This window comes from Cyprinus carpio, chromosome A15 (genome assembly GCF_018340385.1).
Source record: "Cyprinus carpio isolate SPL01 chromosome A15, ASM1834038v1, whole genome shotgun sequence".
Taxonomy (NCBI): Eukaryota; Metazoa; Chordata; class Actinopteri; order Cypriniformes; family Cyprinidae; genus Cyprinus; species Cyprinus carpio.
In genome coordinates, this window is record NC_056586.1 from 9,541,581 (window position 1) to 9,569,379 (window position 27,799).

The 27,799-nt window shown below is 39.2% G+C and overlaps 1 protein-coding gene across 3 annotated transcripts in view; it reads right to left on the reverse strand.

Moving 5' to 3' along the window:
• Positions 1-579: 579 nt before the first annotated feature.
• The window catches only part of LOC109086597 (sacsin-like), a 39,080-nt gene continuing 11,860 nt past the window's right edge, over positions 580-27,799 (reverse strand). For 2 of the 3 annotated variants that reach the window (XM_042770948.1, XM_042770949.1), the window contains exons 4-11: positions 21,729-21,819; positions 20,968-21,053; positions 20,000-20,111; positions 19,697-19,843; positions 17,667-19,149; positions 17,046-17,137; positions 14,261-14,287; positions 580-13,364 (exon numbers count right to left, since the gene is read on the reverse strand). In XM_042770948.1, the coding sequence (XP_042626882.1) occupies positions 1,819-13,364; positions 14,261-14,287; positions 17,046-17,137; positions 17,667-19,149; positions 19,697-19,843; positions 20,000-20,111; positions 20,968-21,053; positions 21,729-21,819 (13,584 nt within the window). In that variant the 3' untranslated portion in view covers positions 580-1,818. The remainder of the gene's footprint in view (positions 13,365-14,260; positions 14,288-17,045; positions 17,138-17,666; positions 19,150-19,696; positions 19,844-19,999; positions 20,112-20,967; positions 21,054-21,728; positions 21,820-27,799) is intronic. The other variant, XM_042770950.1, reaches the window with a different exon arrangement.

Sequence of the window (27,799 nt, forward strand, 5' to 3'; positions counted from 1 at the left end):
GTAAGATATAAATTGTTCTTGAATTTTGTACTTTATACACAAAGGTTTGATATCCCCACCCCCTCCCAGAACTGTTTTGCATATGATCTGTTTGAAAATGCTAAGATTGATTATTTTTGTATATACATTTTTTGGGGGGATCTTCACATTTACACATCTGTTGTATGCTATATATTGATTGATGTGTATTTTTTTTTATTATTATTATTTTTGTCTGTAAATGGGTAAACTATTTTGAAGTTTACATATTTGAAGTAAATAATTGCAGTAGTACTGAACTTTAAATTATGTTATAATTTAATCAAGCATGCATGAACAAGTGTAAATTTGTTTTTATACGTCCAGTGTTTAAATGTTCATGAGTTGACCTGGTCATTTCATTCAAACTAAAAAAAAAAAATTGTATTCAAATTGTACCGTTATTACCTGATACTGTGTCACTGAGATAATCATGTTATATAACTTCAATGTTATTAAACATAAATATGCACAAACCAAAACAAGTCCCATTATTAGTGTGTCTCAAACTTACAGAGCTGTAATATGACTTTATGAGATAATGAGACAAATGACAAAATATATTTGTCCAAACAATAGAGTAGCCAGTGTTTAATTTCAGTCTCTCACAGTTAAACAAAGGAAATGGATGAAAAACATAACTGACATTGAGCACCATATGAGCATCTATGTTCCTCTTACACAAATTTCGTAGAACTTCATGCAAATAATTCTTAGCAGTAGAGGACAAGAGGTGAATCATAGAAAATGCATATTTAATCAATGTGTTTCTGAGGAACTACGCGTGTTGAATGATTTATACACAGCAGTGTACTGACATGTCAACTCTCTAGAGAAAATGTCACTTTTTTTATTTTTTATTTTAAATGGTAAATTTTTTAAACCCACCAATATCCTTGTATGGGAAATAAAAAATGCTCTGTTTTGCCCCTAGTCACCAATGTATACATGTATAGTTCAGTTGTGATAAAGTTAAATTTCATTCTTGCATACTGTAATCTTGCAACATGACAGGTACAGTAATTGAACTGGTAAACACTTATGAACCTAATGTCATCTGGGTGTAATTTACAGTTATTTAAATATTTTTATTTTCACAGTTTAATGTTCAAGTTATGCACTGATATCAGTATTACATGTACAGTGAAAGGAGCATGTCAATTACTATATGGATTTGCCAGCTGATAAAACCTGGTATGCAGAATATAACCTGCCGTTTTTATTTTAGAATGAGCTACTGGCACATGACTGATATAGATTTCATTAAGAAACCATGAGCTGATTCGTCTGTCATTGCTGGATTGCACATGATTCATTCATTCAAATTCCAGCAATCACTCAAGTGCTACTTACATAAAAGTGCAGTGCAACTCATTCAAATAAATCACAATACAGTCAACTTAATGACTATGGCAGGAAAAATACCTTTCTACAAAAGATAAAAAGCAGCACTGGTATTCATTATGTACAAAGGAACAAATTTAATCAATAAATGTAGTTAAAATAATAAAAGGTATTGCTATGCTTTTGAACATTATGTACACTGCTGCATGTTAAATTGCATACACTTTTTCTTTAGGCTCAAAAGACCTTTCAGTGAAATGGAGCAAATATGTACGCAATAATAAGTATGTGTCACAGCATCAGAGGTGGCACTGTTAAAATAAAATGCCAGCTAGATACCTAATTTTACTTTAAAAAAAGTATTTAATAATTATTTACTGGTCTATATTGCACAGCCACCAAGTTGTTAACTGAATTGTTTAATTGTTAGTGTTTTGCATTGTCTAATGCTGACATTCAGATTTTTTGCTGGATAAATGTCTCAAGTTTGATGATTATCCGAGCTGTACATTCCATTACTCTCATTGCTACTTCTGAAGTGTATCTGTCATTGGGAATCTGAGGGAAAGGCAAAAGGTCAGGGTAGCGAGTTCTCAGGCTGTCCACACCATAACCCTCCAGGATGTGTACATCCTTGGCCAACCCTGTTAGCTGGGTGTTGTACTCCTCTACCTTCTGCGCAAGTGCTGTTGGCTTCACATCTTTGTCTGATTTTCCTCTCACTGCATAATCGGCAGCAATTAATGCAAGCTTTGTTGCCAGGTAGCATTTGAAACACACCCATTCATTGGCATTTTTATGAAGGTCATTTCTTGCAGCAGAAAAGTTGGCTCTTGCTTGCCTTAGCCACCGTCGTGCCTCCACAGGGTTCCCAACGGACTTGAATGATGGTGGTACAAAGAAGCGGTTTGAGTGCGATGTGCCTGCATAGCTACTAAATTGTTCTCGGAAATGCTGCTTTTCCGATTTATGGCTTGTTGCTTCTTGGTTCCATGATGTGTAAAATCGCTGAAATGAGAACTTCTCTGACTGGAATCGAGTGGAAGATGCAGAGAAAGGTCTCCTTGATCCTCTATCAGTGGTCTGCTCTGCCTGTGTTTGCTTCTCCATCCTGCTGATCTCATTTTGTAGGTGCTTAAAGACCTCGGTCGCGATATCAAGATTCTCTGCATTTTTGTCAGGGTGCCACTTCAAGTATAAGCGGCGGATAATCTTCTTGCGTTCAGTTTCAGAAAGTTTCCAAGCTTGTTCTACAACTGAGGTAACTTCTTTTAGAATTCCTGGTAATGCATTGAGTTTTATCTTTTTGGAGGATGCCTCTGTTGGAGGAGCCTTGTGATTTTCCTTTCCAGGAAATACTGGAGGGACCATTCTGGCACAAGGAGAACAACCCTCTGAGGGGCTTGTTGGAGTTGGTGTGCCATCTCGAATATGGGTGCTATCATCCTGTCTAGAAAATTTATACAGATCAAGAGAGCTCACGATTTTGTACTCACTGTACCCAATGTCAATTTGAAAGCACTTGCCGAGGACACTAGGACTTTCCTCTTCCTCTCGTTCTACTTCTTGAACGATGATAGCGTATGTGTAAATTGGATGGTAAGTGCCTAGTATATCACCTCCCTCTGACTCTACCAGGTAACCAACGTATTCTCCAGGGTAAAATATATTCATGGGGTCCATGAGCAGTAAATGATGAATCTCTGCAGGTATGGGTGTACCAGGAAGTGGAAGCTCTAGCTTTGAGGGCTCAGTTGTGTCATACTTGACACCAAGGTTGTCTAGCTTCTCTGTTATTCTGTAAATGTCATTGCAACCCAGCATAGCAATAAGATAGGAGGTGTCAGAAATCAGGTTGTCTGTCGCTGACTTGAGGGTCATTGCCAAAGCAAGAAGAAAATTAATGTCTTTGCTGTCAGAGTGCTGAATGTACAGATGGATAACAGCTGTTCCATACCTTTTAAGAAAGGCAAGAGTTTCACTACGGCTGTGGGGAATTGGGCTGCATCCTTTCACTCGCAATGTTGTCTGAAGTTTCTCAAAGCAAGACACCTTTAAGCCATCACACAGTGCTTTACATAACCGTATTGCTTTCTCCTCATTCACCATGTATGCATTGTCATTCTCGTGTTTCATGATCCGAATTAACCCAGTGATAAACTGCTCTGATGAAAGGAGCAATTGAAGTCGTCCCTGCAGGGAGCAAAGGGCACCAAATTGGCACATTTTTGGAGAGTTTTCATCAAGTCGTTCTTCCAAGATACTACTTAGAAGCCTGGGCCTCAGTTTCTGTGGAAGCAACATGATCAACTTTGTGTGAAAGGCATGGTCCTTACCTAGGTAACACTGACTCATGTCAACTAGCATCTGAACACCAACATTACCCTGAATTCGGCTCTTGTAGTGTGGTGCATCGTCAAAGACCAAAGTGTTTGATTTAGCCAATCGTCCATCATGACTTGGAAGGTAAAATGTCAAATCTCTGATATTCTCAAGGTCTTTACGGACCTGTACTGGGTCATTTTGGAGACTTTTGAATAGCCCAGAGACAGTTCTTTTCACTGTTCTCATTTCATTCGGGTCAAGCTGCTTGCCTTCTGAAATTCTATAAATTCGACAAAGAACTTCAACATATTGTTTTGTTGAAACAATGTCCTCAGTTCCCAACAGTTTGAACAGTTGGTGAAATGTACCCAGCTCAAGGGGAAGTTTGTACAAGTAGGGTTTGAAGTCAGATTCATTGTCCAAATTAATGACAACCTCCTCTGGTTTAAGGAGTTTCCAACCCTCTTCAACCATGACAAAGGCTACTCCTCGTAACTGACAGCGGAATTCATGTTTTTCTGCATTCAGAAATTCATAAATGCTCCTCAAGACCTTGTTTCGAGTTTTCACGGTGTCATCATCCAAGTTAGCAATGCTACATATGTTTTTGCAATTGCTAATTACCTTTTCCAATGGTGGGTCCACATTGACGTTTAACAGGCTCAAAATAAGATCAAGCTGCTCTTGGCTGGTAAGTGTGTTTCCTTCCTGGTCTTTTATGCTTGTTGGGGTGGCTCTCTCTGGTAGAATAGGACAAGATGTCCACAACAACTGCATGATATCAGTTTGTTTGAATTTTGGATTTACTTGAGACCCATTGAAGCGAATTAGAGGGATGGTGCCATTCATTTCTTGGTACTGAGCATGGAGGCGGACAAGCTCGGCTGGTGCACGCTCTGGGCAAATGAATGGTATCATAGAGAGCTCTTTAAGGAATGCCCCATCAAACAGATCTATTCTCTCACTGAAAATGTGATTTAGGAGAACATCAACAATGGTCTGAACGTTTTCCTTGGACCAGCTCTCTGTATGAGCTTTGATGCTGATCTCTTTCGCAAACTGTAGGACTTGCTGTTGTGATATAACATGTTTTAAACCAATATTGCGTAGGAATGTTATCCATGAGGGTAAATAGGATGTCCCACTTTTTGGCTTTGAGTCCTGCTCAATTTTTCTGAAGAAATCATTGGGAATGAAAGCTTTTTGTGGAAGCATTACTTCAAACACTTTAACTGTTTGATCAAAGAAGGCTTTGGCAGGTTTCAGTCTATTGGTGGAGTCATGAATGAAAGACAGACCTTCTAGTTTTTCAAGGAGCTCATCCTTAATGATGTTTGGCTCATCCATTGCCAATAACCTCTCCTTCAGATAGATGACATGTTGAATTTTGGCATCATGTGATAAAATGTCAAATTTTGGAAGTAAATGATTCAGGTAGACCCCAAGGTCATCAATTGGGGTGACCCCAAGAAAGCTGTAGAGTTCTTTCAACTGTGGACTGTCAGCGAGAAAGGTTGAGGATGTATTGTGTGCCCACTTTTCAATGTCGGCAGAGGGAATGCTTTTTGTTAGAACATAGCATGCTCCAAAGTTTGCAATGCAGATGTACCGGCCACTGACAGCTCTGTAACAGGGCAACAGTTTCAGACATTGTACATCAGACTGGGTCAGATTAGTCAAATTACAGTTGAAGTACAACAACAGTGCTTCAAAGTCTTTGTCAGACAAACTTGCTGTTTTGAAAGCTGATATCTGGATCATGTACTCAAGTGCCCGAATTATGCTGGAAGGACTGTCTATATTTGCTGTATGCTGAGACAATAGAGGCAAGATGGGACTCTCTTTGACACATATTTTATTCACAGCCAACTGAAAGCATCCTCCCTTCATCAGGGTGTGAAAGACTTTGTCATTTTGTCCATTTGGAAAGATTGCTGCAAAGATTAAGCTCAGGGGTAACAAAACGTCATGCTCTGGCACAACCAATTTGTTTCCTGACACCATAAATTTGATTCCTGGAAGAAGTGCCCAATCTTTCAAAATATCCAGAATGGTTTCAAATTTAGGCCTGATCTCTGTTTGGTCATCTTTGGTTGCAAGTTGTTCACTGATAAAATGCCATGCACTCTTAAGCCAAGATTCAGTAGGAAAGTTCTCCTTCCATTTTACAGAGTTTCTTGTTCTGCACTCTCTGGGAAGTACAGATCCCAGGAGATCTCCAAAACTGCTTATGTCAAAAGTCTTTGCCACACCTGCTTTTAGAAGAATGTTACCGTACCGAAGGTATAATGTGTGCATGAAAAGCTCCTTCCTTGATGGAACAAGCTCAAGATGAGCAGTCAGAAACTTTGGATGTCTGGAGTCAAACACTTGCAGAATGTTGTCCATTGTCAACAGAAGTGGCAGCCCCTCTATGTTAATGTCGTTTTCCTCCACATCTTTAAAGCAGTAGTCGACAAGTAGTTTTAGACCGTGGAAGAGCTTGAAATTGGACTGCTGCAGTCGACATGGTAGCTTTCCAACTTGGCAAGATGTGTCTGGAGACGAGAATGTCAGAAGGAAGTTGCGAACATCCTCAGGAGTCACATAGTTGACTGGAATCCCAGCATCTTCCAGACAAAAATATAGACTGGCTGTCTCATCACAGCTGTGGATTAGGTTGAATCCAACATCCAGGAGCATGGCCTTCATTCTGAAAACATTTTCTGCTACAGATTTTCTTGTGGTAATGTTATACTCTGTGTTTTTGAGATGCTGCAACTCATCCTGAAGTAAGTTGTCAAAGAAAGCCCGGCCTTTGGTTGAGGTGGAAGTGTTCACCCAGGATATGTATATTGCAGAGTGCATATCACTGTTATCAATGTGGGGTGCTCTAACAACAGGGAGTAGTCTTTTTAAATCTTCATGAATGCAAAGGTAGACTGCCTTTACCAAACAATACCAATCTGGTTGTATGTCCAGTCTGTTTACAGGGAAGATAGACAAAAATTTTCTCAAAATATCCCTGACAACATGGATTGGAGTTCCTTGAAATATTGTCATTGTGGGGTCAGGGCCTGGAAAAAGCCGACGTTTCAGTTGAATTAGCAGTTCTACACATGCAGGAGCAATTAGCATTTTCATTAGATTGTTGTTCCAGTCACTCCTGACACCAACTCCATTGTCATCCCTCCACAGATTTCTTCTGGCAGAGTCTAAAGCAAAATGGCCATTCACATGGAAAGGCAGGCCAGTCTCCAGAGAAAGAGGGAGAAAACAGAAGGCTCTATGTGTTTTTTTGTAGTTGTGGCTGGTACATGCAGCAACACCACCACGTGGAAAGAGTGTTATGTCTTCGTTTTTGTGAGCTGAAATGACACTTTTAGATACCTTTTCCATGTCAGAAAATCCAGATCTGTTACAGATCAGCCAGGTAGTAGAATTGCCATCTGTGTCTTCTATGTCCATTGTGTAGGTAATCTGTTGCACTGGAATTTGAGCCAGCTGTTTTTTCTTGGAAACACTGTCCAGAACTGACGCATGAAATTGCTTGCGTTTTAGTCTGTCACCATCTGTGATTTTTGCTGTCACAGAATATAGAGTTTTTAAATCCCCAGTTCCATTCTCAATTTCACATATAGAAATTTTCTCCATGTGATTTAAAAACATAAGTAGTTCTGCCCCATCCATTCGTATTTTGTCAAGGAAATTTTGAACCATTCGGTCTGAAGCAGGTGCTGAGCTGATCTCTGAGATTTTGGCCATTTCTGCATTTCGTATGGGAAATCTGAACATTGTGCTGCATTCCAGCTTGAAGTGATTTCCTAGATATAAGTTGAGTACATCAGAAAACTGTGATCTGAAGTCTGAATCCAAATCTCTAAACATTCTTCCTGGACTGACAGATGTTGCTCCAGGTGCATAACGGGCATGCGGATCAAAGATGCACAGAATGTCATTATTTGAGATAAAAGATGGGCAGTCAGTAATGTGATACACTGAGTTAAACCCAATGCCATATTGCCCAGTTTTTCCAGGGTTTGCCTCTTTGGTGCCCCTTCCAAGATTCTGAATCCCCCTAATATCATCCTCTGTAAAAGATTGATTGTTGTACACACAGAGTGATGGGCCTTGCATGGGAACCCATTTGTCATCAAAGATTCTGTCAGATGGGTGTGTCCTGGGATCAAAGACAAAGTATATTTCTGTGGCTTTTGCATCATCTGCATTCTGCAGGAGCTCTTTCAACATCTCCTTTTCTGATGGATAAGCATTGAGGATACTTTTTATTCTGCTGGTGAGCTTCTCCTTCTGCCCAAACTCACTTCCAAGGGTAGTGAAGCAAACATTGGAGGCATATCTTTCTAAGGCTTTATGACGTTTTGGAACCGTTCCCAATTTTACTGCCACCTCTCTTGGAATATCACCATGGCAGTATTTAACGGTTGTGTCCCTGACTTTAATCCAAGGACAGTCATTATAGCAAAGTGATTTTGATGGTTGTAGTGTGAAATTGCTGTCAGGAAGAAGTATCTCCCCATAGTTGCTTTGGCAGAATTCTTGATTTTTGTCTCGGATCAAGCTCCATATTCCCTCACTTATTATTCTACGAGACAGCTGAAAGTTTTCTTCAGTAAGAGGTTTTCTTCCACATTCAGTTTTTATCAGCTGTAAAACTGCTGCAAATATTTCAACAGTGAAGCTAGGTTGAACTCCCACATTTTCAAAAAGTTCCCGACAACTATTTCTGTACTTGTTGGGAAGCTGGTATAGGTATGGAGCAGCATCAAAGTTTAAGTGAAATGCTACTTTCGATGGTTCCACGTACGTGTTCTCAACTAGGATTGAAGAGAATGTTTTTAGTTCCTCCTTGATTTCCTCTTTCGCAGCATTGGACTGCAGCAATTCCTCGTGGAGATATTTGTAGCAAGCATTGGTTATGTTCTCTTGATACAGAGTTACACCATCAAAGGATTTTGAGAGCTCTTTCAGTTGGCTGATGACTAATGAAACAGTTGGCTTTTTTATCAATCCAAGAAAGTCTTTCACAGCCAGTGAGATAGGACCACATCCTTTAAAGGAAGGGGAATTTTCATTGAGAATGGGCTTCATTAAACACACAGTATCCTGATGGTCTGTTGTAAAAAGGTCTTTTGCCGAGAACATGGCAGATTGGGGGAAATTGTTTCCATGCCATGGAAGTGAAAATCCAGCTGGTTTTGTCAAGAATGGAAGGAATTTTATATTTTGTAATTTGGCAAGATACTGATTTGCTGCTGGATCTCTCATTTTTAGTTTTTCATCAATGAGACTGAGGATTATACTGCTCCTGTGGCACGCAAGAGTGTGGTCATTTTCATTTACAGCCAGTACAGACTCCGCCCGTTCAATCAAGTCTTCCCAAGACAGGTCATCTTTGACCATACCCAGCTGCACTAATTTCACCAAGCATACAGGATTGACATAGTCTCTTAAACTTCCTTCAGGGAACCTTCCATCTTCGCTGTTGTACAGTTTGGCTACTCTGCCCTCAGGATGTATTAGTCGAGATGGCAAAACAAGCTTCTGTGATGGTCCTGAACATGGAATACATGGGGTTTCCCTCAGTATGGATGCAAAATCCTCAAGTTTTTCATTGAGCACATAATACATCAGAGGATCACGTAGATCCTTATCAATGTCTTGGATATGGGGGAAGAACACATCTGAGAAAAACTCTGTCTCTGTCAGGGTGTTCTCCATCAATTTTCCTTTACAGCCAGCATCATCGAAGCCTTCCTGGACCCAGTCTGGCAGCTCAACAGCACAAAGATCCTGGGAACCACACTTTCTGAGGTATTTCAAGAATATCTTGAAGGCAGCAGACCCAATGTCTGGTCTGCAAAGCAAAGAGTCATCCAAAAAACGGACATTCTTGATTGACACCCAGGTTTTTCCATCGGAAAAGACTTTTGCATCATCATCACCTTTAGCTATTTCTTGATAAACCCCTTGACAGATCAGATTGAAATCATCATGGACAACTCCAGGGTCAGGCCAGGCTGCATAATAGCTGTAGTCCAATAATTCCCCACTTTCTGCAATTGACCTCAGCATGTTAAGTGCAGCCAAGTATGCTTGGACAATCACATGTCTCATAAAAATGGAATTCCATTGTCCTTTTGTGTCTGTCTTCCAGATCTCTTTGCGATTTGATGTGACAGCAAAGCAACCATTTATGTGCACAGGTAAGCCAGTTTTGATTCGAAGGGGTAAGTAGCAGAACACTTCCCCAATTGGTGTTGCATTTGTCTTTACGGTCCATTTTCTATTGTCTTCTTCAGAGAGCAGCACAGCTACACCTCCACATGGTACCAGACCAAGGCGTTTTCCACTATCACTCAAGGAGAACTTCAGAGCTTCTGTCACATCCATGCATGAGCAGATAAGCCAGTTTGTATTTTCTACTCCTTTCTGTGGCATGTCATCTGTAATTCTTTTACTTTGTGTGCCTTTAGCAGCCATCTCAAAGTAGGATGATGGATCCTCTTCAGAACCTCTGAACAGTGGGGACTGAAGATCGACAATACGTCTGAAGACATTGTGGAACTCCTCCACTACAATTCTGATGATGCAACCAGACTTAGGGACCTCAGCTGGCACTCTGTTGGTGGCTGCAACTTTTTTCATGATTTTGGCAGCAGATTTCAGAATACTTAGAGGGCCATAAGCAGCTTTGGAGGACCACACACTCTTGTTTATCGTGACCACATCCTGTGCAGCAGCAGGGTTTGGCTCCTCACATTTCAAATACTTCAAGACCATTGTTCCAACATGTTGTGTGAAGAGAATGAGCCGGTGACCACAGATGCTAAATTCATCCACAAGAGAGTAGATATCAGTGGTATTGTAGTAAATACTGCTGATTTCACTTACAGATGCCTCCTGCTCAGTTCTGAAAGGAAGTCTGAAGAGGGTCCCATCATAGTTGTAAGGGGACTCAAGTGACAGAGGAAGCTGACAGTTAAATACATTGATGAAAGGTTTGAACTGATTGGGAAACTTCCGTAGCCGTTTCTGCTGTTTGCTCCAGTTAATTTTGATGCCTGGATTTGACTTGTCTCTGATGTGTTTGCCAATGTGATTGATGTTGGGATCAAACATTATCATGAATTCTCTACTCATGATAATGGGTATGTCAGTTACATGATAAACAGAGTTGAACCCTAGGCCAAATTTGCCCACTTTGTCAGCTTCACATCTTTTCATGGATCCACCCAGCCTGGTTATATTAAGGAAGTCTGTATCAGAGAAAACAGAATTGTTGAAGGACCACACTGCTGGGCCATGACAAACAATCATGCCAGGGTCAAGCAGATTCTCTCGGATTTCAAGATTCTTTCGCATGTCAATCAGAAAACTACACTCAGTAGCATTTGCGTCGTCAGCATTCTGCAAAAGCTCTTTGAAGATATCTGCAACTGATGGATACTCCTCTAGAATGTTCCTTATTCTCACAGTTAGAGGCTCTCTTTGGCCTGACTGCTCAAACCCAAGGTTCTCTGGGTTTATCAATCTCGTGCTCAAACATGGAACTTTAAACCATTCAGCAGTTTTCATTGGAATGTCATCATGAACAAGGACGATGGGCTCTGAAACATCATCTAGTAAGTCATTCAGATCCTCTACTTTGATGTCACAGTAAGTGCATTCATGGATAGGTTTCAAAACCAGTTTGCTTGGATCTTTGTGGTACAGAATGGGGATGTGCATGTCAGCATCAACTGATATTTGGCTGCTGTATAACCACCGTAAAATATTTATCAGGAGTTGGACACTGCGTTTGCTTTCTTCTTTTGTCATCTCCTGCTCACTCCTTTGCCTGATTGTTTCGACAACTTCAAACACATGTCTAGGAACAACTTCTTCAATAGAGCCACAGAATTTAAAAAGCTTGGTGAATTTTGCAATGGTCTTTGGTAATGAGTACAAGTAAGGCTGGAGGTCCAAATCTGGTATGGGCTTTAAAACGGTGCATCCAGGGGAAGCAAAGGTTTTCCCCGTCCAAACCCAATCAAAGGGCAAAGATTTTACAGCTTCTCTTGCATCCTCCAAATGAGCTTGCATGAATTCATATATCTCAAACAAGATCTGCTGAAACATATACCAGTCCTCAGTAGTAAATGCTTGGGATGTGTACCAGTCATTTACTGCTTTCAAATGCTGGAGCACTTGATCCACCTGAGGTTCTAATGTCAATTTCAGAGCTTTTTTCATGCCAGCAGAGGTACGTTCCACCAGGGCAACTGAGGAACCAACAAGCACAGCATGAGAAATTTCACACATTTCAGAAAGAGAGGAAATATTACAGGAATCACCTCTCCAAGCAAGTGACTTTGGGTAATTCAATGGTCTGTCTTTGCAAACGGGCACCCATTTCAATTTCTGCAAGTTTGTCTGAACCTCAGAGGACTTCACCAACTTTGTCTGTTTGTTAAGGATAGTAAGAAGTGTTTTTGCCTTCATTGAAACGGGATTCCAATCTGGTTTGCTATTCCCTTGCAGCTCTTCAATTTTTCTGGCAACTTGGAGCACATCCTTTTCACTGAGTTGAACCTCATTTTTCAGCCCCAGTTGCCTCAGTGAATGAAGGGCATCAGAAGATGATGTATAGTCATCTGGTGGAAACCTAATCTTTTCTTCCATGAAGAAAAGGTTCTGCAAAATCTCTAACTCTGGATCAAAAAAGTCTGTTGCTGAATAAGGTTTTTCTGAAGAGGTATAAATGAACTTCAGTGATGAAAGCCAACTAATTACTGCCTTGTTTTCATTCTTCAGAAAAGATAAATGAGTAAGAGTCCAGAAGATGATTTTTGTGACTTCCTCTTTGGTGTAGAATCCTTTCTCAATGTCTTGAATTATCACCTTTAGACATTCAGTGCTTTTCACTTGTTCAATGTTCAACAGCTTTATTAGACGGATGGTTGCCTCGTCATTGCAGTCAACTACATTTATGGACAATTTCACATCTAATGGATGCTTGGCAGTATGATGTAATACTCTGGCTCCTTTCAACAATGTAAAAAGTGAAGGGTCTGTTTTTGACTTCTGTCCAACTTTGTCAAAGATGGGAAGTTCTTGAATTATGCGTCTCTCTTTTTCTGTAACATCAGTAAGACCAGCTAAGAAGCCTCTGAGGGCAATCTTCTGTTTGACCGAGAAAGATGAAACTTGGCTTGCTAATCTCTGTGATGTAGATCTTTCCATAATTTGCAGTAGTGTGCTTGGTGATGACTGGTGAATGTAATTTTTCAGGAGTGGATGGTGCAAGCAGGGATCAAGTTGCTTCAAGATAACACAGCCAAGTTTCTTCATAACTTCAAGTAAGTCTTCTGACAAAGGACCCTCCTCCTCATTTACAAGAACGATGGGTGATTGAGTTTTTAGGCGCAGTAGCTCTAGAGAATCTAAGGTGTCAGTCAGTGGCACATTTGGAATCAAAGGCAAATCTTCAAACATACTAAGATCATCTGCAAAGTTAATGTAGAGATGCCTCCAAATCATTTGGAGCCAAGATGCTGAGGGATGCTGCTTCTCTTGATCACCAGGGTACCACTGAACTGCAAAATCTCTAGAAGGCCAAACTGTGGTAAGGACTTCTTTAATTAGGTGTGCTGACCTCTCTGGGGTTAGCACTTGAACCTGAGTGCAAGGCCTCCCTGAAAGCACAAACAAACACAAAACATGATGTAAGCTGAACTTTGTTATAGATAAAATACAAGAATGTATACCTGCAGGAAAAATGATCTGTGAGCCCTTGGATTTACCTAGATCTGGTCATAAACTCCTAAAGTCACATAAATATACCAACACAGTCTGCTTAAACAAAGATGGCTAAACAATTTATGCAGAAATGCAGGTAAATTCAATGCTTCACAAATTTTTTTCCTGCAACTGTATATTCTATAAGACACTTGTAGCTTGAAACACTACAAATACACAATCATGGTTAAGGTCACAGATGATGAGAAAATTACTCATTTTTTTCTAGGATACTCATTTTTGTTATTTTAAAACATTTACAATCAATGCATAAAACAGAAAAACCTTTAAAACGGCTCAAGAGCTAGAAATACTTGAAAATATTCAAATTAGAAGTTTAAATAACTCATTCATAGCAATTTTCAGCTGTTCAGGTTGCACAAATATGCACAGAACAAATGGAAATGTGGCTTCAAGTAATAAAAAATTCTTGCTGTTTGCATGCATGTGCATTTGTGTGTCTTGTGTCACATTATTTCTTGGAATAAACGTATCAGTTTACTGCTTGTTTAGTTTTGTTTCTAAACTATTTGTTTTATTTCTTCACAAAAAAAATTGCATATATAAAATAAAGGAATTGGTCTATAACTTTCTAGGTTTGAAGTTATGAATAGTGGAGTGTAAACACATTAAAACCTTTATTGCAAGCATTTCACATTATTAAATGCATTAGTATGTTTTGTTTTGATACAGTATATGGTTAATGAGTTAAAATACACAGATGTTAGTGTGATCCAGGAAAGTTATGGCTACACCAGCTCTACAAGCACTAGACAACACATGGTGCACTTACCTGAACAACCCCAAAGGTACTGTTGAACTGGAATTTAAATGCAGAAATCAGGATAAAGGTGAAAAAAAAAAAAAAACATTTTAAGTAAAAAAAAATGATCTAATAAAAATTATGAAGCATTATGCATACATTACAATGCATTTTGTCGATACTACTAGTCTACTGTAACCGTACCGTATAAAGGTCAAGGTTTCACTCATATCTCTATTTGTTATGTGTGTGGCTATAATGAGGCAGACACTCTTTAACAAATTAATTAACATAGTCCTACATCAAAAATGCAATATGGAGTCGCACCTTCACATAGATGTGGGCGATTATGGCAAAAATATCATATTAAAAATATTTTCATGGCAGGATCATGATCCACGATCTTTCATCACATTCTTTTTCATGTTGGATTTTAAGACTATTTTGCACTGTCACTGAGCAGTACAGTTCAACTTCTAACTTCCCTATTTTAAAAATGTAGTCTTACAAGGGGAAAAAAATCATGACACAAATTAAATAAATGTAAAAATTAAACAATACACAGACTTCACTGTACAAATAAATAAATAAACACTGGTTCTTAACAAAGCTACTGTCGTTATTCAGTCAAGAGCAGTGAATAATTTTCTCCATGATCTCTCTTCAATGGTGGATCATGGTGACATATTAATTGTTCACAACCCAAATCGTGATATCACACACCCCTACCTTCAAATATTATACACAACAACATTCATGTAATAATAATTACTACATAAAGAAGGTGTAAATGCCTTTAAAATATTGTATTTAGTCATTTGGAAATAGTGAAAAGGAAACTGTGTACTATGAGTCAAGCTAAAATGAATGCCTGATGACAGAATTTATAGGTTCTGCTTATTTTATAGAAAGCACTTCATCTTTTTCACACTTGTGTTGTTCGCAGTAAAAAGTGGCCAAACACCTGAAATGTAACTTTTTTTTATTTTCAGTAAAATCAATGTAATATATTTTTGTTTTGTTGTAATACTATTGTTCCCTATTTTTTTTTTTATGACTTTTCAACTATGGCGGTATTTCATGTAAAAATACAGACAATGCCTTTAAAATAAAAATTTTGAAGGCAGATTAGTGCCATCTGGTGGGAGTAAAAAAAAAAAAAAAAAAAAGATCTGCAATTCCATGGTTTAGTCCAGGAGTGTCAAACTCAATTCCTGGAGGGCTGGAGCACTGCAGAGTTTAGATTCAACCCTAATTAAACGCACCTGATCCAACTTATCAAGTCCTTCAGGCTTATTTTAAAACTATCGGTGTATGGTGTTATTTTACTGACAAATGTCGAGAGCGCATTATTGTAGCGCGAAAGTATATGAATATATGCATGAGTGCAAATCTCACCGCTCTCGTGCTACAATAATGTGCTCTCGACATTTGTCAGTAAAATAACGCCATAAGCGGTGCGTTCCAAACGGGATATATCGCCCTCCAAAGGGCACTTCGGAGTGAAAACAATCATGGCCGCCATATTGAAGGGTCGATCCAAACCGAAGTGCTCAAAACTGGCCACTTCAAAGGGCCCTTCAGAATGAAGGATTTCGAAGGGGTACAATTGATGGACACTTTGGGCTCCCATGATCCTATGTGCAGATTCTTTGCATGATGACGGCGCCTCCATGTAGGCACGGTATGATGACGCAGAAGGGCACTTCAAGAAACAGTTGAACCCTTCGAAGCTCTCACTCCGGAGGGTAAACCCTTTGAAGGGATTAGGGCAAAGGGATGAGCCCTTCCGAATGGAACGCAGGGTAGGTTGTGTATGTGTGTTGTAGAAGGGTCGAAACAAAACTCTGTAGGGCTCCAGCCCTCCAAGATTTGAGTTTGACACCCGTTTTTGCCACTAGATTCCTATATAGCTCTATAGAAAAAAAGGTTTATAAATTCTCTACCTAAATCCTTTTTTTTTTATTTTTTTTTAAGTTGTGGTTTTGGATATATATTGCGACATTCTCAAAAACAACTTTTTGTAAAGGTTTATCTTTTTTTTTTTTTTTAAATGTTGGTTTGAAATCTCAGTTTTTGCTTTACTAATCAAACCTGAACACAAAGAAAGACAATTTGTTGCACATAACAAAAATGCAACAAAATGAATGCTTTATCAGTGATTAATCAGTCTAATTTCAACCTCATATTTAAGTCTTCTGGCTCAATTTTGCCATATTGTTAGCCACACCAGTTCATGTCTGTGTATAATATTGTGTTGCGTGGGTGTCTGTGAGCATGTGTAAGTGAGTGTGAGTTATTGATTTTATTTCACGCATTTGCAAAAACATGCTTTGTGTTACAGTCACACTAGTTCATATATGTATATATTTGTATATATATTTTAGAGTGTCACTCCTTTCATTGCTGTGCACATTTTTTCTGTATCGTGAATGATTTGTAGATTTTACACACACAAACTTCTCTGTATTTTCCATTCATTTCACATGGCGGTCATTTTTGACTGCAAACAACACAAGTGTGACAGTTTTTTTGGTCACAAAGTGACTGCCATAAAAGTAATTGAGTTTTGTACCATTCCAATTAAGTAGCGATTTGAAAAAAAAAAAAAAACCAGAGGGTTAAGCATGAAAAAGCATAACTCAAAAATCTGACAGCCATAATAGCAAGCATGAAACTCAAAAATGTTACTCCCTACAGCAGACTATGCATGAACAAGATTACTTTTCACTACAGAGGAATGGAACTGAGAGCAGATGCTCAATAAATCCTGAATAAGAGCATGTGAGTGGCATTATGAGCTGCAGGTGTCTACCTCTGCTTTTGGCTGCTTCTTTCAGGCTGGTCATGACATGAGGGGCAATGCTTTCCAAGACAAATCTTCCCTCCAGTCCTGGATAAAGGGACCTAGAGAAAAATCCAACTCATTATCATATGCTTTTAACATAGTGTATCCTGTTTTCAAGTTTTGGTCAGGGATAAACATCATTTAGAATTTAATCAAAAATGCATTTCAAGAATTTGAATTGAGGTACAGTAGCAATCAATGTAAAGTTGTCATGTAAATCTGAATGTAGTGATATAGTATAGTACAATATAATATATAAAAATTAAAATCAAACAGAACAGATCCTGAGGGAAAAACCATGAAGGGAAAAAATGGGCATAATTAGTGAAAATTTATTATTGGAGTACTGTTTTGTCTGAGTTGCAATTCTAGAAATTCTTAATCCTATCATTAAAATTAAAATTCTCCATCCTGTGGCATGTGGCCAATTCAATTAAATTCAAACTCAAGAACTAAAGGGAGTCAGTTCTTAAATTCCAAATTTTGCTTAACACGGTTTTGAGTTGATAGCATGTAGATAGCAGTGAATTAAAACTACGAATGAACATAAGTAATACCAAGAACACAAATACAAATGCATCCCCACACCTTGGATACTCCTCTGAGGCGATGTAGACAGCATCTTTGTCATTCACAGAAGAGGAGAACACAGTAAATGTCTCATCCTGCAAAGGTAGAAGCTCCAGTCCAATGAGGTCATTATAGCAAGCATCGCTAAGGATAAACTCTAGCAGAAGCAGCTTCTCATTAGAGGACCCTCTATGGCGACATTTCCTCAGAGTCTGGCGAACAAAAGAAGGGGTCACTCTCCTCAGGCTACCTGGCTTGGTGACAAACATTGTCAGTACTGCATCAATGTAGGTTGGCACCTGAGCCAACATCATCCCTGAGCTCTGGAGGTATTTAATAACAGTCTCTGTAGTGTCCATGCTGGGGTCCAAGTCTGAGAATATGGTTTCATCTACCTGAACCCAGCTCCAGTTGAGCGAGTAGATGACCGGCTGTTGAAGCAAGTCATTGAAAAGGGGCTCAAGAATGGGTTTCCAGTGAGGTCGGATTCTGTTTGGATCAGGCCAGGCTCCATAAATACCTCTCGGGGAAAGGGGAAAATCTTGGTCCTTCTTAGTTTGGATTCTCCTGATGGTCTCCATGATGAGTGTGAAGTAAGCCCTTGGAATGACTGTGACTATGAGAAGCTCGTTCCAAAGAGCCGCTGGGTCCCTCCACTGGTCCACCTCCCGCCATTTGATGCTCCTGCGGTTGTCCGTCAGACCAAAGAAACCACTGACGTGGACCGGCAATCCTGTCATACTTTCTTCTCCAAGGGGCAGTGGGAGGAAACAGAAAGCACGTCCTGAGAAACTAGAAGTTGCCCCCTTGTCCTCATCAATAAGCGTAAGTGGCAAGGCAATACCAATAGTTGGGATGAACTTCAGATCATCAGCAAGAGAATCCAGTTCACCGCACATGCCTCGTCCTCCTACGCCATTACACACCAACCAGGTGGTCTTTTGAGTCTCTTTGGCAGTTTCATCCTGCACATCAATGGATAGTTGGTAGGTGGCACAGGTGACTGAACTGCTCAGCACGCCATTACTGTAGCTATCTAAAGCCTGTCCCAGGGTCTTCAGAGAGTTGGGCCACTCCATCTTATCTTCTTGGCTGTCGCTTGCTGTGACCTGGAAAAGCATTCGCTCTGTTCCATCAGATTCCCGTACATGCAGAGAGACCTTCTGCACACTTTTTAGAAAGAGCAACACAGTGTCTGCGTCAACTTTGAATGATTCAAAGAGCTCCAGAACTTTTTCTTTATTGTAAATGTTGTGACTTAATTGTGAGGGTATCATTCGGAGTGGAAAACGAAAGAGTGTTCCTGGAAAGTTGCCATCCTTAATGGTTTTCTCTGAGCTACCGAGCAGGCCAAAATAAGGGGCAAATTGATCATTAAGCTCGGTTATTTCCTTTATATCAGACCTCAAATTCCAGCACTGGCCAGACTCATGTACTCCAAACAACATCTGATGAGGGTCCAGCATTGCAATTTGATCCCCACTGAATATACTAGGAACATCTACAAAAAGATGGAACATTTTTTAGAATAGTAAAACTTTTTTTTGTTTTGTTTAGTTTTTTGGTCCAAAATTACTAATATTAGCATATGCACATAAACCATTGTATATAAATATATAAGGGTATACACAATTATTGACACATAACATAAAGGGTGACCATACTTTGCATCAGTTCCTCTATTGTTTCCACCCTGCTCAACTGTATATTCACAAATTACAAATAATAATTTAATAAGGGTTTTTTTTTTTTTTTTTTTGCAAATTATGTAAGCAGCTTTTAGGAACTGTTAATTTACAGACTATATGGAACACTGATATTTTAAAAAATTCATGTGTCACACCACAGGACCATTTAAATGATCTAGTGAGAGTAACGAAGTGATTGTAAATTCAAAAAAATTACACAACAACTAAATAAAAAATATACAAATTTGCTCTTGTATATTAATATAAATTCTAACCTAAATTCTTTATGTTGATAAAAGAAAGTATGTTGTGCATCAACTATGTTATACATCAACTAAATAACATACTCTTTTTTTTCACCTGTTATGTGGTAGACTGAGTTAAATCCAATACCAAATCTTCCCACTTTAAGAGGGTCCTCTCTTTTTCTACTCCGTGCAATCTCCTGGATACCATTCCAGTCTTCTGTGGTGAAGACAGCATCATTATAGACATACAATGCCGTTCCTGTAAAAAAACAAAAACAAAAAAAAACATGTCAATGTAACAGTGTATTTCAAGATTACTAACCTGTTTTAACTATTCATTGTTTTTTGCAAATTGGCAGAAATTATATTGAACATGTAAAGGGACAGCTGTAATCTTTTAGCATATTCGGATTACCCTGATACTGAGCCATATCATTTGACCACAGTGATTCCACTCCATACTCCGTCTCGTCATACATGAACTTGACCTCAGTGGCCCCAGCATCCTCTGCATTCTGAATCAGCTCCTGCATGACAAGCACAACATTCAGTCATTGACATAAATTCTCACATTGCTATATGGGTTATTTACAACAAAAATGCCTCAATATGTGTTCCCTCAATTACTGGGCATCTTCTTGTCATGTTTTACAAAGAGAAAAGATAATTGTCTGTTGCGCTTAAAAAAAAATTATAAACTTTTTAATTTAAATTAAATTTAATGAACCCATCAAGGGGAACTAGAGCAGATTTTCAGTGAATTACAGCTTCCACTCTTCTGGGAAAGCTTTAAATGTTGGGGAACAGCTGTGGGTATCTGGCTCACAGTGAATATTCAATTCATCCTAAAGGTCAGTGGGGTTTAACTGTGGGCTTTGTGCAGACCCCAGACTCAATAAACAATGATAAACTAGAATATTTAATGTTTATTAACAAAAACCACCATGACCAACACCTTATCTGGTTTAAGAAGCAGTCATTTATTTTACTTTTACATTTCACTTGAAAACCAAATCCTCCATCTGGAATCGTTTCCTTGTCATTTTTGCTGTGTGCACCTTCGCGTTTGCACTGAAGCACCTCTCTCACTCTCTTCAGATAAGTGAAATCTGACTTCTGCTGCGGCTCTGCAGCATGTGTTGTTTGGAGCAGAGCAGATGCTTTCAGTTTACAATTGTAGCATCTGTTGTCCAACTGAACTTAATGTTTACTTCTTTAAAAAAAGCAAAACAACAGTGGGGGCAGCACCATTTTGGGAAAGTAATGTATTCAGTATACGCCTGAACACCGGGTAATACTGGTAACCCCGACTACCGCAGCAGATAGATGGACACACACACAATAAGCATATACATACATGTTTTACATATCATATATTCTTACTTTTAGAATTTGTCCACCCTCTGGATATCTTCTCAAAATATCTTTCAAAAAATCAACCAATGGTGGTGTAGTCTGTCCGAACCTCCCTGCAAAAGAGCAAATACTGAGAAAATAATGTGGATACATGAACATCACTCCAATTTAAGGTCTTAAAAGGGATAGTTCACCCTTAAAAAAAAAAAAAAGTCATATTTTTATCCTTATATCATTTCAAACCTGGAAAATTCTGGAATCCTGTAATTTAAAAAAAAAAAGGGGGTCATGAAAGAAACAAACAAAAAAAAATGAATGAACTTTAAATTTAAATTAAATTTAATGAACCCATCAAGGGGAACTAGGGGAGATTTTCAGTTAATAACAGCTTCCACTCTTCTAGGAAAGCTTTAAATGTTGGGGAACAGTTGTGGCAATCTGCATCAGTGAGGTCAGGCACTGATGTTGGGATCTGGCTCACAGTGAACATTCAATTCATCTAAAGGTCAGTGGGGATTAACTGTGGGCTTTGTGCAGACCGGTGATGAAGTTCTTCCACACCAATAAACAATATCTTTATAGACTTAGCTTTTCAAACAGGTTAGATGTTATTTCTCTGCTAGTAATGAGTTTAGCTGAAGTAGCTAAACTTGCAAATTAGAAATCTCCACATACTTTCAGCCTTTTAGTGTATTTAAATGTTATCCTACCGATTTTCATGTAAGAGAATATCAGAAATAGAAGCACTAGTCATACTTTATTAGTAAAGGGGGCTTAAACTGTCTCACCTCCTCCTCTCAGGCCTCGTCCATGCAATGTCATGATTATTTCATGGCTCCCATGAGGCACCAAGCTTCCAACCTCAACCCCATCATGAACCTATACAAGAAGGAAAAGCAAATTGTGTGTAGTTATTGGTCACCATTTCACATCAATGTCTGGTCCCCTCATTCAGTGTAAACCTACCCTGTAAACCTTGTTTTGGCACTGGTTTCAACTGATTTGTAAAAATGTTTTAAGTCCAACCACTCTGAGAATTAAAATATCTGAGGTATCATTCATGTGAGTTATACACCAAAGTTTAATACTAATAGTTTATATAGCATTTTTTCTAAACTAAAGAGTATATTCAATAGGTGATATAGGCACACTTGATTGGCATACATCAACTTTTCAGTTCTTACAGATAAAGAAATGTGAATCATGAAGCCATGATGAAAAACATTAGAAATAAAATAAAATAAAAAAAGACTGGGAAATGGATTACTCCTTTCTCAAGTTTTTCACCTTCTATCCATTAACCTGCACTGTGCCATCCACGTGGCTTACCCATAATTCACTGAGATCTACCACCGTTTTTGGTTTATTAAGAGATAGATTTTTCAGGGCTGAGACTGCACCAGTTCAGACAGAGACTGCTGTCTTCAGCTATTCAAGATGGAATCAACTTCTGCTAACACATACTGATCAGCACTTCTGCTAAATCACACTGACCAAGTGCATGCAGGGACCAGATGAAAGGACTACCCAGCGAATCAGAGCCCTGGACTTCTAGGGTAAAATTATCTTTTTTTCTTTTTTGTTTTTAGGACATTTAGGCAGTTTTAATAGCGTCCTGCAATGGATCATGAAAGCACATGTTATATGTCAAAGACCCATATTTGTAAACAAGACAATATGATTTAATGTAAGAAATCAAATTGTTATAGCAATGAATAATTTAGTCAATATAGTCATACTAATCTAATAACTGACAAATCAGTTAACCTTTTTTTTTTTGTATAGAGCCCCACATATGACATGCCGGGAGGCAGGGGGGCACCTTTTTTTTACAAAAAAAATTCAAAGGCTTTATCAATGCCTAGAAGCACAGTGAAGTCTTTTATTAAGAAGTGGAGGGTATTTGGTATAACACAGACCCTCCCTGGATCAGGACGTCGCTCCAAACTGGATGAAAGAGCCAGGAGGAAACTGGTCAGACAGGTGACCAAGAGCCTACAGCAAGAGCCTACAGGAATTTATGACAAAGAGTGATCATTGTGTGCATATGACAACAATATCACAAATTCTCAACATATGTGGCTTGTATGGAAGGGTTGCAAGAAAGGCCACTCTTCAAGAAAGGCCACATGCAGTCACGACTTTGTCAAAACGCACCTTAAAGATTCTTAGGCAGGGGAGAGTAAAACTGAATTATTTGGCCTCAACACCAAACGATAACACCATGTCTGGTGGAAATCCAATAGAGCATGGAGGTGGTAATATCCAGTTATTGGGGTGTTCCCTTTCGTCTTGCTAGACGCATTTGGGAAAAAAGCCTTTTTTCTCCTGAACTGAAGCCTTTTTTCATTCACGCAGTGAAACTGCACAGCCATTGGTTCATGCAGTGCATTAAAAACGAAGGAACGACTACGCAGCGGAGCTGCACAAGCCTTTTGGCTACGAAGCCCGCCAAAGCCTGCCAAAGCCCGCCAGAATGGACGGGGCCTCTGGCTATTTAAGCAGCGTTCGCCACAGGATTCTCAGATTTCTTCTCCTTCAGTGATGACTCTACGCTCATCGCTGTTCCTGAAAGCCTGCTTGCCGTTGACATGCCGAGAGCCGTGGGAACGGAGCGCGGCTGGTGGAGTAATTGTCTCTTCGTGCCTCAGCATCGCAGCAGTTCTGGTCCTGTTCCCCTGCTGCCATCCAGTGATTCTGAAAGAGCTTATTCTAGCAGGTAAGCCCTAAATGAGCAAATTCTAGCAACGTTGTTACAAATGTCGCGCTGCGAGTGTGGCTCATGCAGGGAATCTTCCACAATGCAGAAGGGCAGTGAGTGCGTTACCTGTATGGGCAACCCCCACGCAGAGACTGCTCGCTCACGGAGCAGAATGCTCTCATTGAAAGCATGAGTCTCGCTCTTCTCCACTCATGGACCGGAGCCCCGCCCTCCCGTTTCTCGTTTTTCAGCGAGCCTCAGATACACAAACAACTAACCAATGCAACCAACAAACACCGCCTAAGCCCGAATCCGGAGGAGCCGTCACCGTCCACCGGGTGGCAGAGGAGTGTTGTGCCGTCCACCAAGGACTATCCAGTGCCGCCGCCAGGTACCGCGGAAGAGTTTACCCAGCTGGTGGGAGGCCGAGCAGCAGTGTGTCTGGGAACCGGAACAATAATTTTTTTTTTTCTCCTCTCTCCCCTCTCACGTCTCTGTCTCTCCTCATCCTTCTGTCTCCTTTTCTCTCGCCTCGTCTCTCTGTCCATACCCCCAGGTACCCGCAGCCGCCATGATCGGCTCCCATGGAGGGGGGAGGGGGGAGTAGAGCGCAGTCTCGGGAGTACCCCCTGGCCTGCAAGACCCGACTCGAGTACCACATAAGAGCTCCAGGGCCGAGAGCCGTGGGAACGGAGCGCGGCTGGTGGGGTAATTGAGAATGAGCGACACCTGCACCACTCACCGGTCTCGAGTCCCACGGAGGAGCTCCAGAAGGATAAGAGGAGGAGTAACGACAGTGAAGGTCGAGAGAGGACCAGGCCTGGATTTTATTTTGTGGTTTGGTTTTGTTTGTTCCATCCCAGACAACCTCGACGAGCTGTCCCCCCGACGCGCTATTTTGTGTTTATTTCATTATTAAAGTTTTTATTTAAATGTTCGCCAGTTCCCGCCTCCTTCTTCCCGACTTACAAACGTTGTTAGAGATACTATTAGAGATAAAATTGTAACCATGCAGACGTCAGCTACAGTATCGCATCAGATAGTGTGCTGTAGATCGCATGAGGAACAATTCCACTCATTACAATACAACTGTATAAACTTGTTAAATCATCTAAACCAACAACATATATGTTAGACCCTATTCCATCTAAGCTTCTTAAAGCGGTGCTTCCAGAAGTCATAGATCCTCTTCTGACTATTATTAATTCATCATTGTCATTAGGATATGTCCCCAAAACCTTCAAACTTGCTGTTATTAAGGCTCTCATCAATAAACCACAACTTGACCCCAAAGACCTAGTTAATTACAGACCGATCTCGAATCTCCCTTTTCTGTCCAAGATACTAGAAAAGGTAGCATCATCACAATTATATTCCTTCTGAAAGAAAAATGGTATCTATTAGGATTTCCAGTCAGGATTTAGACCGCCTCATAGTACTGAGACTGCTCTAATTACATATGTTACATATGACCTACTCTTATCATCTGATCGTGGTTGTATTTCTCTATTAGTGCTATTGGATCTTAGCGCTGCGTTCGACACTATTGACCACAACATTCTTTTGCATAGACTAGAAAACTTTGTTGGCATTAATGGAAGTGCATTAGCATGGTTCAAATCGTACTTATATGACCGCCATCAATTCGTAGCAGTGAATGAAGAGGTATCATATCGATCACAAGTGCAGTATGGAGTACCTCAAGGGCACATTACTAGGGCCGTTACTCTTCACACTTTGCATGTTACCCTTGGGAGATATCATCAGGAAACACAGTGTTAGCTTTCACTGTTATGCTGATGATACTCAGCTCTATATTTCTTTGTGGAACAGCGGAACTAGCGGAATTCATAGTCGATATAAAAAAACTGGATGATGAAAAATTTCTAACTGATAAATTCTGAAAAAAACAGAGGTGTTAATTATAGGAACTGAAAACTCTGCATGTAATAATTTAGAACACTGTCTAAGACTTGATGGCTGCTCTGTCAATTCTTCATCATCAGTTAGGAAACTAGATGTGCTATTTGATAGCAATCTTTCCTTAGAAAGCCACATTTCTAGCGTTTGTAAAACTGCATTTTTCCAACTCAAAAATATATCTAAATTACGACCTATGCTCTCAATGTCAAATGCAGAAATGTTAATCCATGCGTTTATGCCCTCAAGGTTAGATTATTGTAATGCTTTATTGGGTGGTTGTTCTGCACGCTTAATAAACAAACTCCAGCTGGTCCAAAATGCAGCAGCTAGAGTTCTTACTAGAACCAGGAAGTATGACCATATTAACCCGGTTCTGTCAACACTGCACTGGCTACCTATTAAACATTGTATAGATTTTAATATCTTACTTATTACTTATAAAGCCCTGAATAATTTAGCACCTCAGTATTTGAACAAGCTCTACATTATAGTCATCCATGTCGGCTGCTTTCTCAAAACTCAATTTGATAATACCTAGAATATCAAAACCAACTGCAGGTGGCAGATCCTTATCCTATTATGCACCCAAACTCTGGAATAACCTAACTAACATTGTTCAGGGGGGCAGACACAAACTGTACGTTTAAATCTAGATTAACCCTCTGAAGTCGATTAACGCGTATACGCGTTTTGGGGTATTTTCTCCTGATAACCCCGAAAAGAACTTAAATTACACTTTCAGTTTTGATCGTACAGATAAGTGCAATACATCAATCGAATCTGTAAAGGGTCTACTTTTTTTGTATACAGACATAATAACAAAACTTTGTGCACTTATAAAATAAAGATAACAAACAAGGAGTGCTGTCTGCAGCCTTTGTCTGCGCTGATCTTCAGTTACAAACGCGTCATTAAAATGAACTGTAACTCAGTGAATACTCAACGAAGAGACATGAGAGAGATATCTATAGAAAGCCTGACATGTCTACTTTTAAACTAAACAAGTGCTGCCGAAAACAAATATTCTGTGATAAAGTAATCCATATGAAAACAACGCGATGTCCGTTTTTCACGTCTCCCTTCATTATCTTCTAATGCGACCACGCCCCCGCGCCGAGCGCGCGCTTTTGAGATTCAAATGTTTCACTGAAGCGCGCGGCTTTTGAATACGCCCACACAACAGAAGACAACGCAGCGAGATTGTTCTTCAAGTTTTTTTTTATTTTACTGTTTGCTTAACGATGAGAGGAATAAGACATAATTCACCCCAAAAAGATGTGATGTGGTTGAGAATTTGAGATTTGGATTTCCTCAGAAAAAAGAATGAAGCACTTTATTTAGCAGAGATCATAAACATGAGTAAGTCTCTTTTTATTTATTTATATACTTGTACTAGTTTTCACATAACGTGTAAACATTTTACTAGTTAGACTTTTTCCAAATACTTTTTCCAAACTATAATTCCTGACTAAATGTATAATTAAGTGAAATATTATGAAGTTTCAATAACAATATACACTACTATACCATTCAAAAGCTTGATATAAATAATATAAATGTAACAAATAAATGTAACTGTAACAAATGTAACAATCATTGCTGTTCTTTCAATTTATCCCCCCTAAAAAACCTGAAAAAAATATTCTCAGCTCTTTTCAAGAATAATAATAATAATAATAATAATAATAATAATAATGATGATGATAATAATAACAATAAATGTTTTTTTGTATAAAATAAGATTGTTAAAAGGATTTCTGAAGGATTGTGTGACTGGAGTAATGATGCAAAAAATCAGTTTGAAAGTCAGCTTTGATTGTTCCTAATAAACTGTTTAAGCTGCACTCACAAGTGAATATTAAATTATGTTGTGGGATAATTAAATATATTCTAAATAAACTACAAACATAAAATTATATAGATTTATTTAGTCCTCACATTCTTTCTTGTAACTCATCCCTCTCAGTGACACAGCTGACTGAATGGCTCATTATGCAGCTCATTATGCAGGCCTTTGTCTTCTCAGGTGTGAATTCATGATAGTTGACGCCTACTCGCATATGACTTTTACCAACAAAAAGTGTCTTAGAAAATTTAAATCAATATATTGTTTTCTATAAGTGAGTAAACAAGATGATTTTCACATCATTTAGAAAAAAAAAAAAATCTAGGTTACAAGCTCCAGTTCTCAAAAGTCCCGGGAACCAATTTTCTGTATGGTGTTTTTATTGCCTT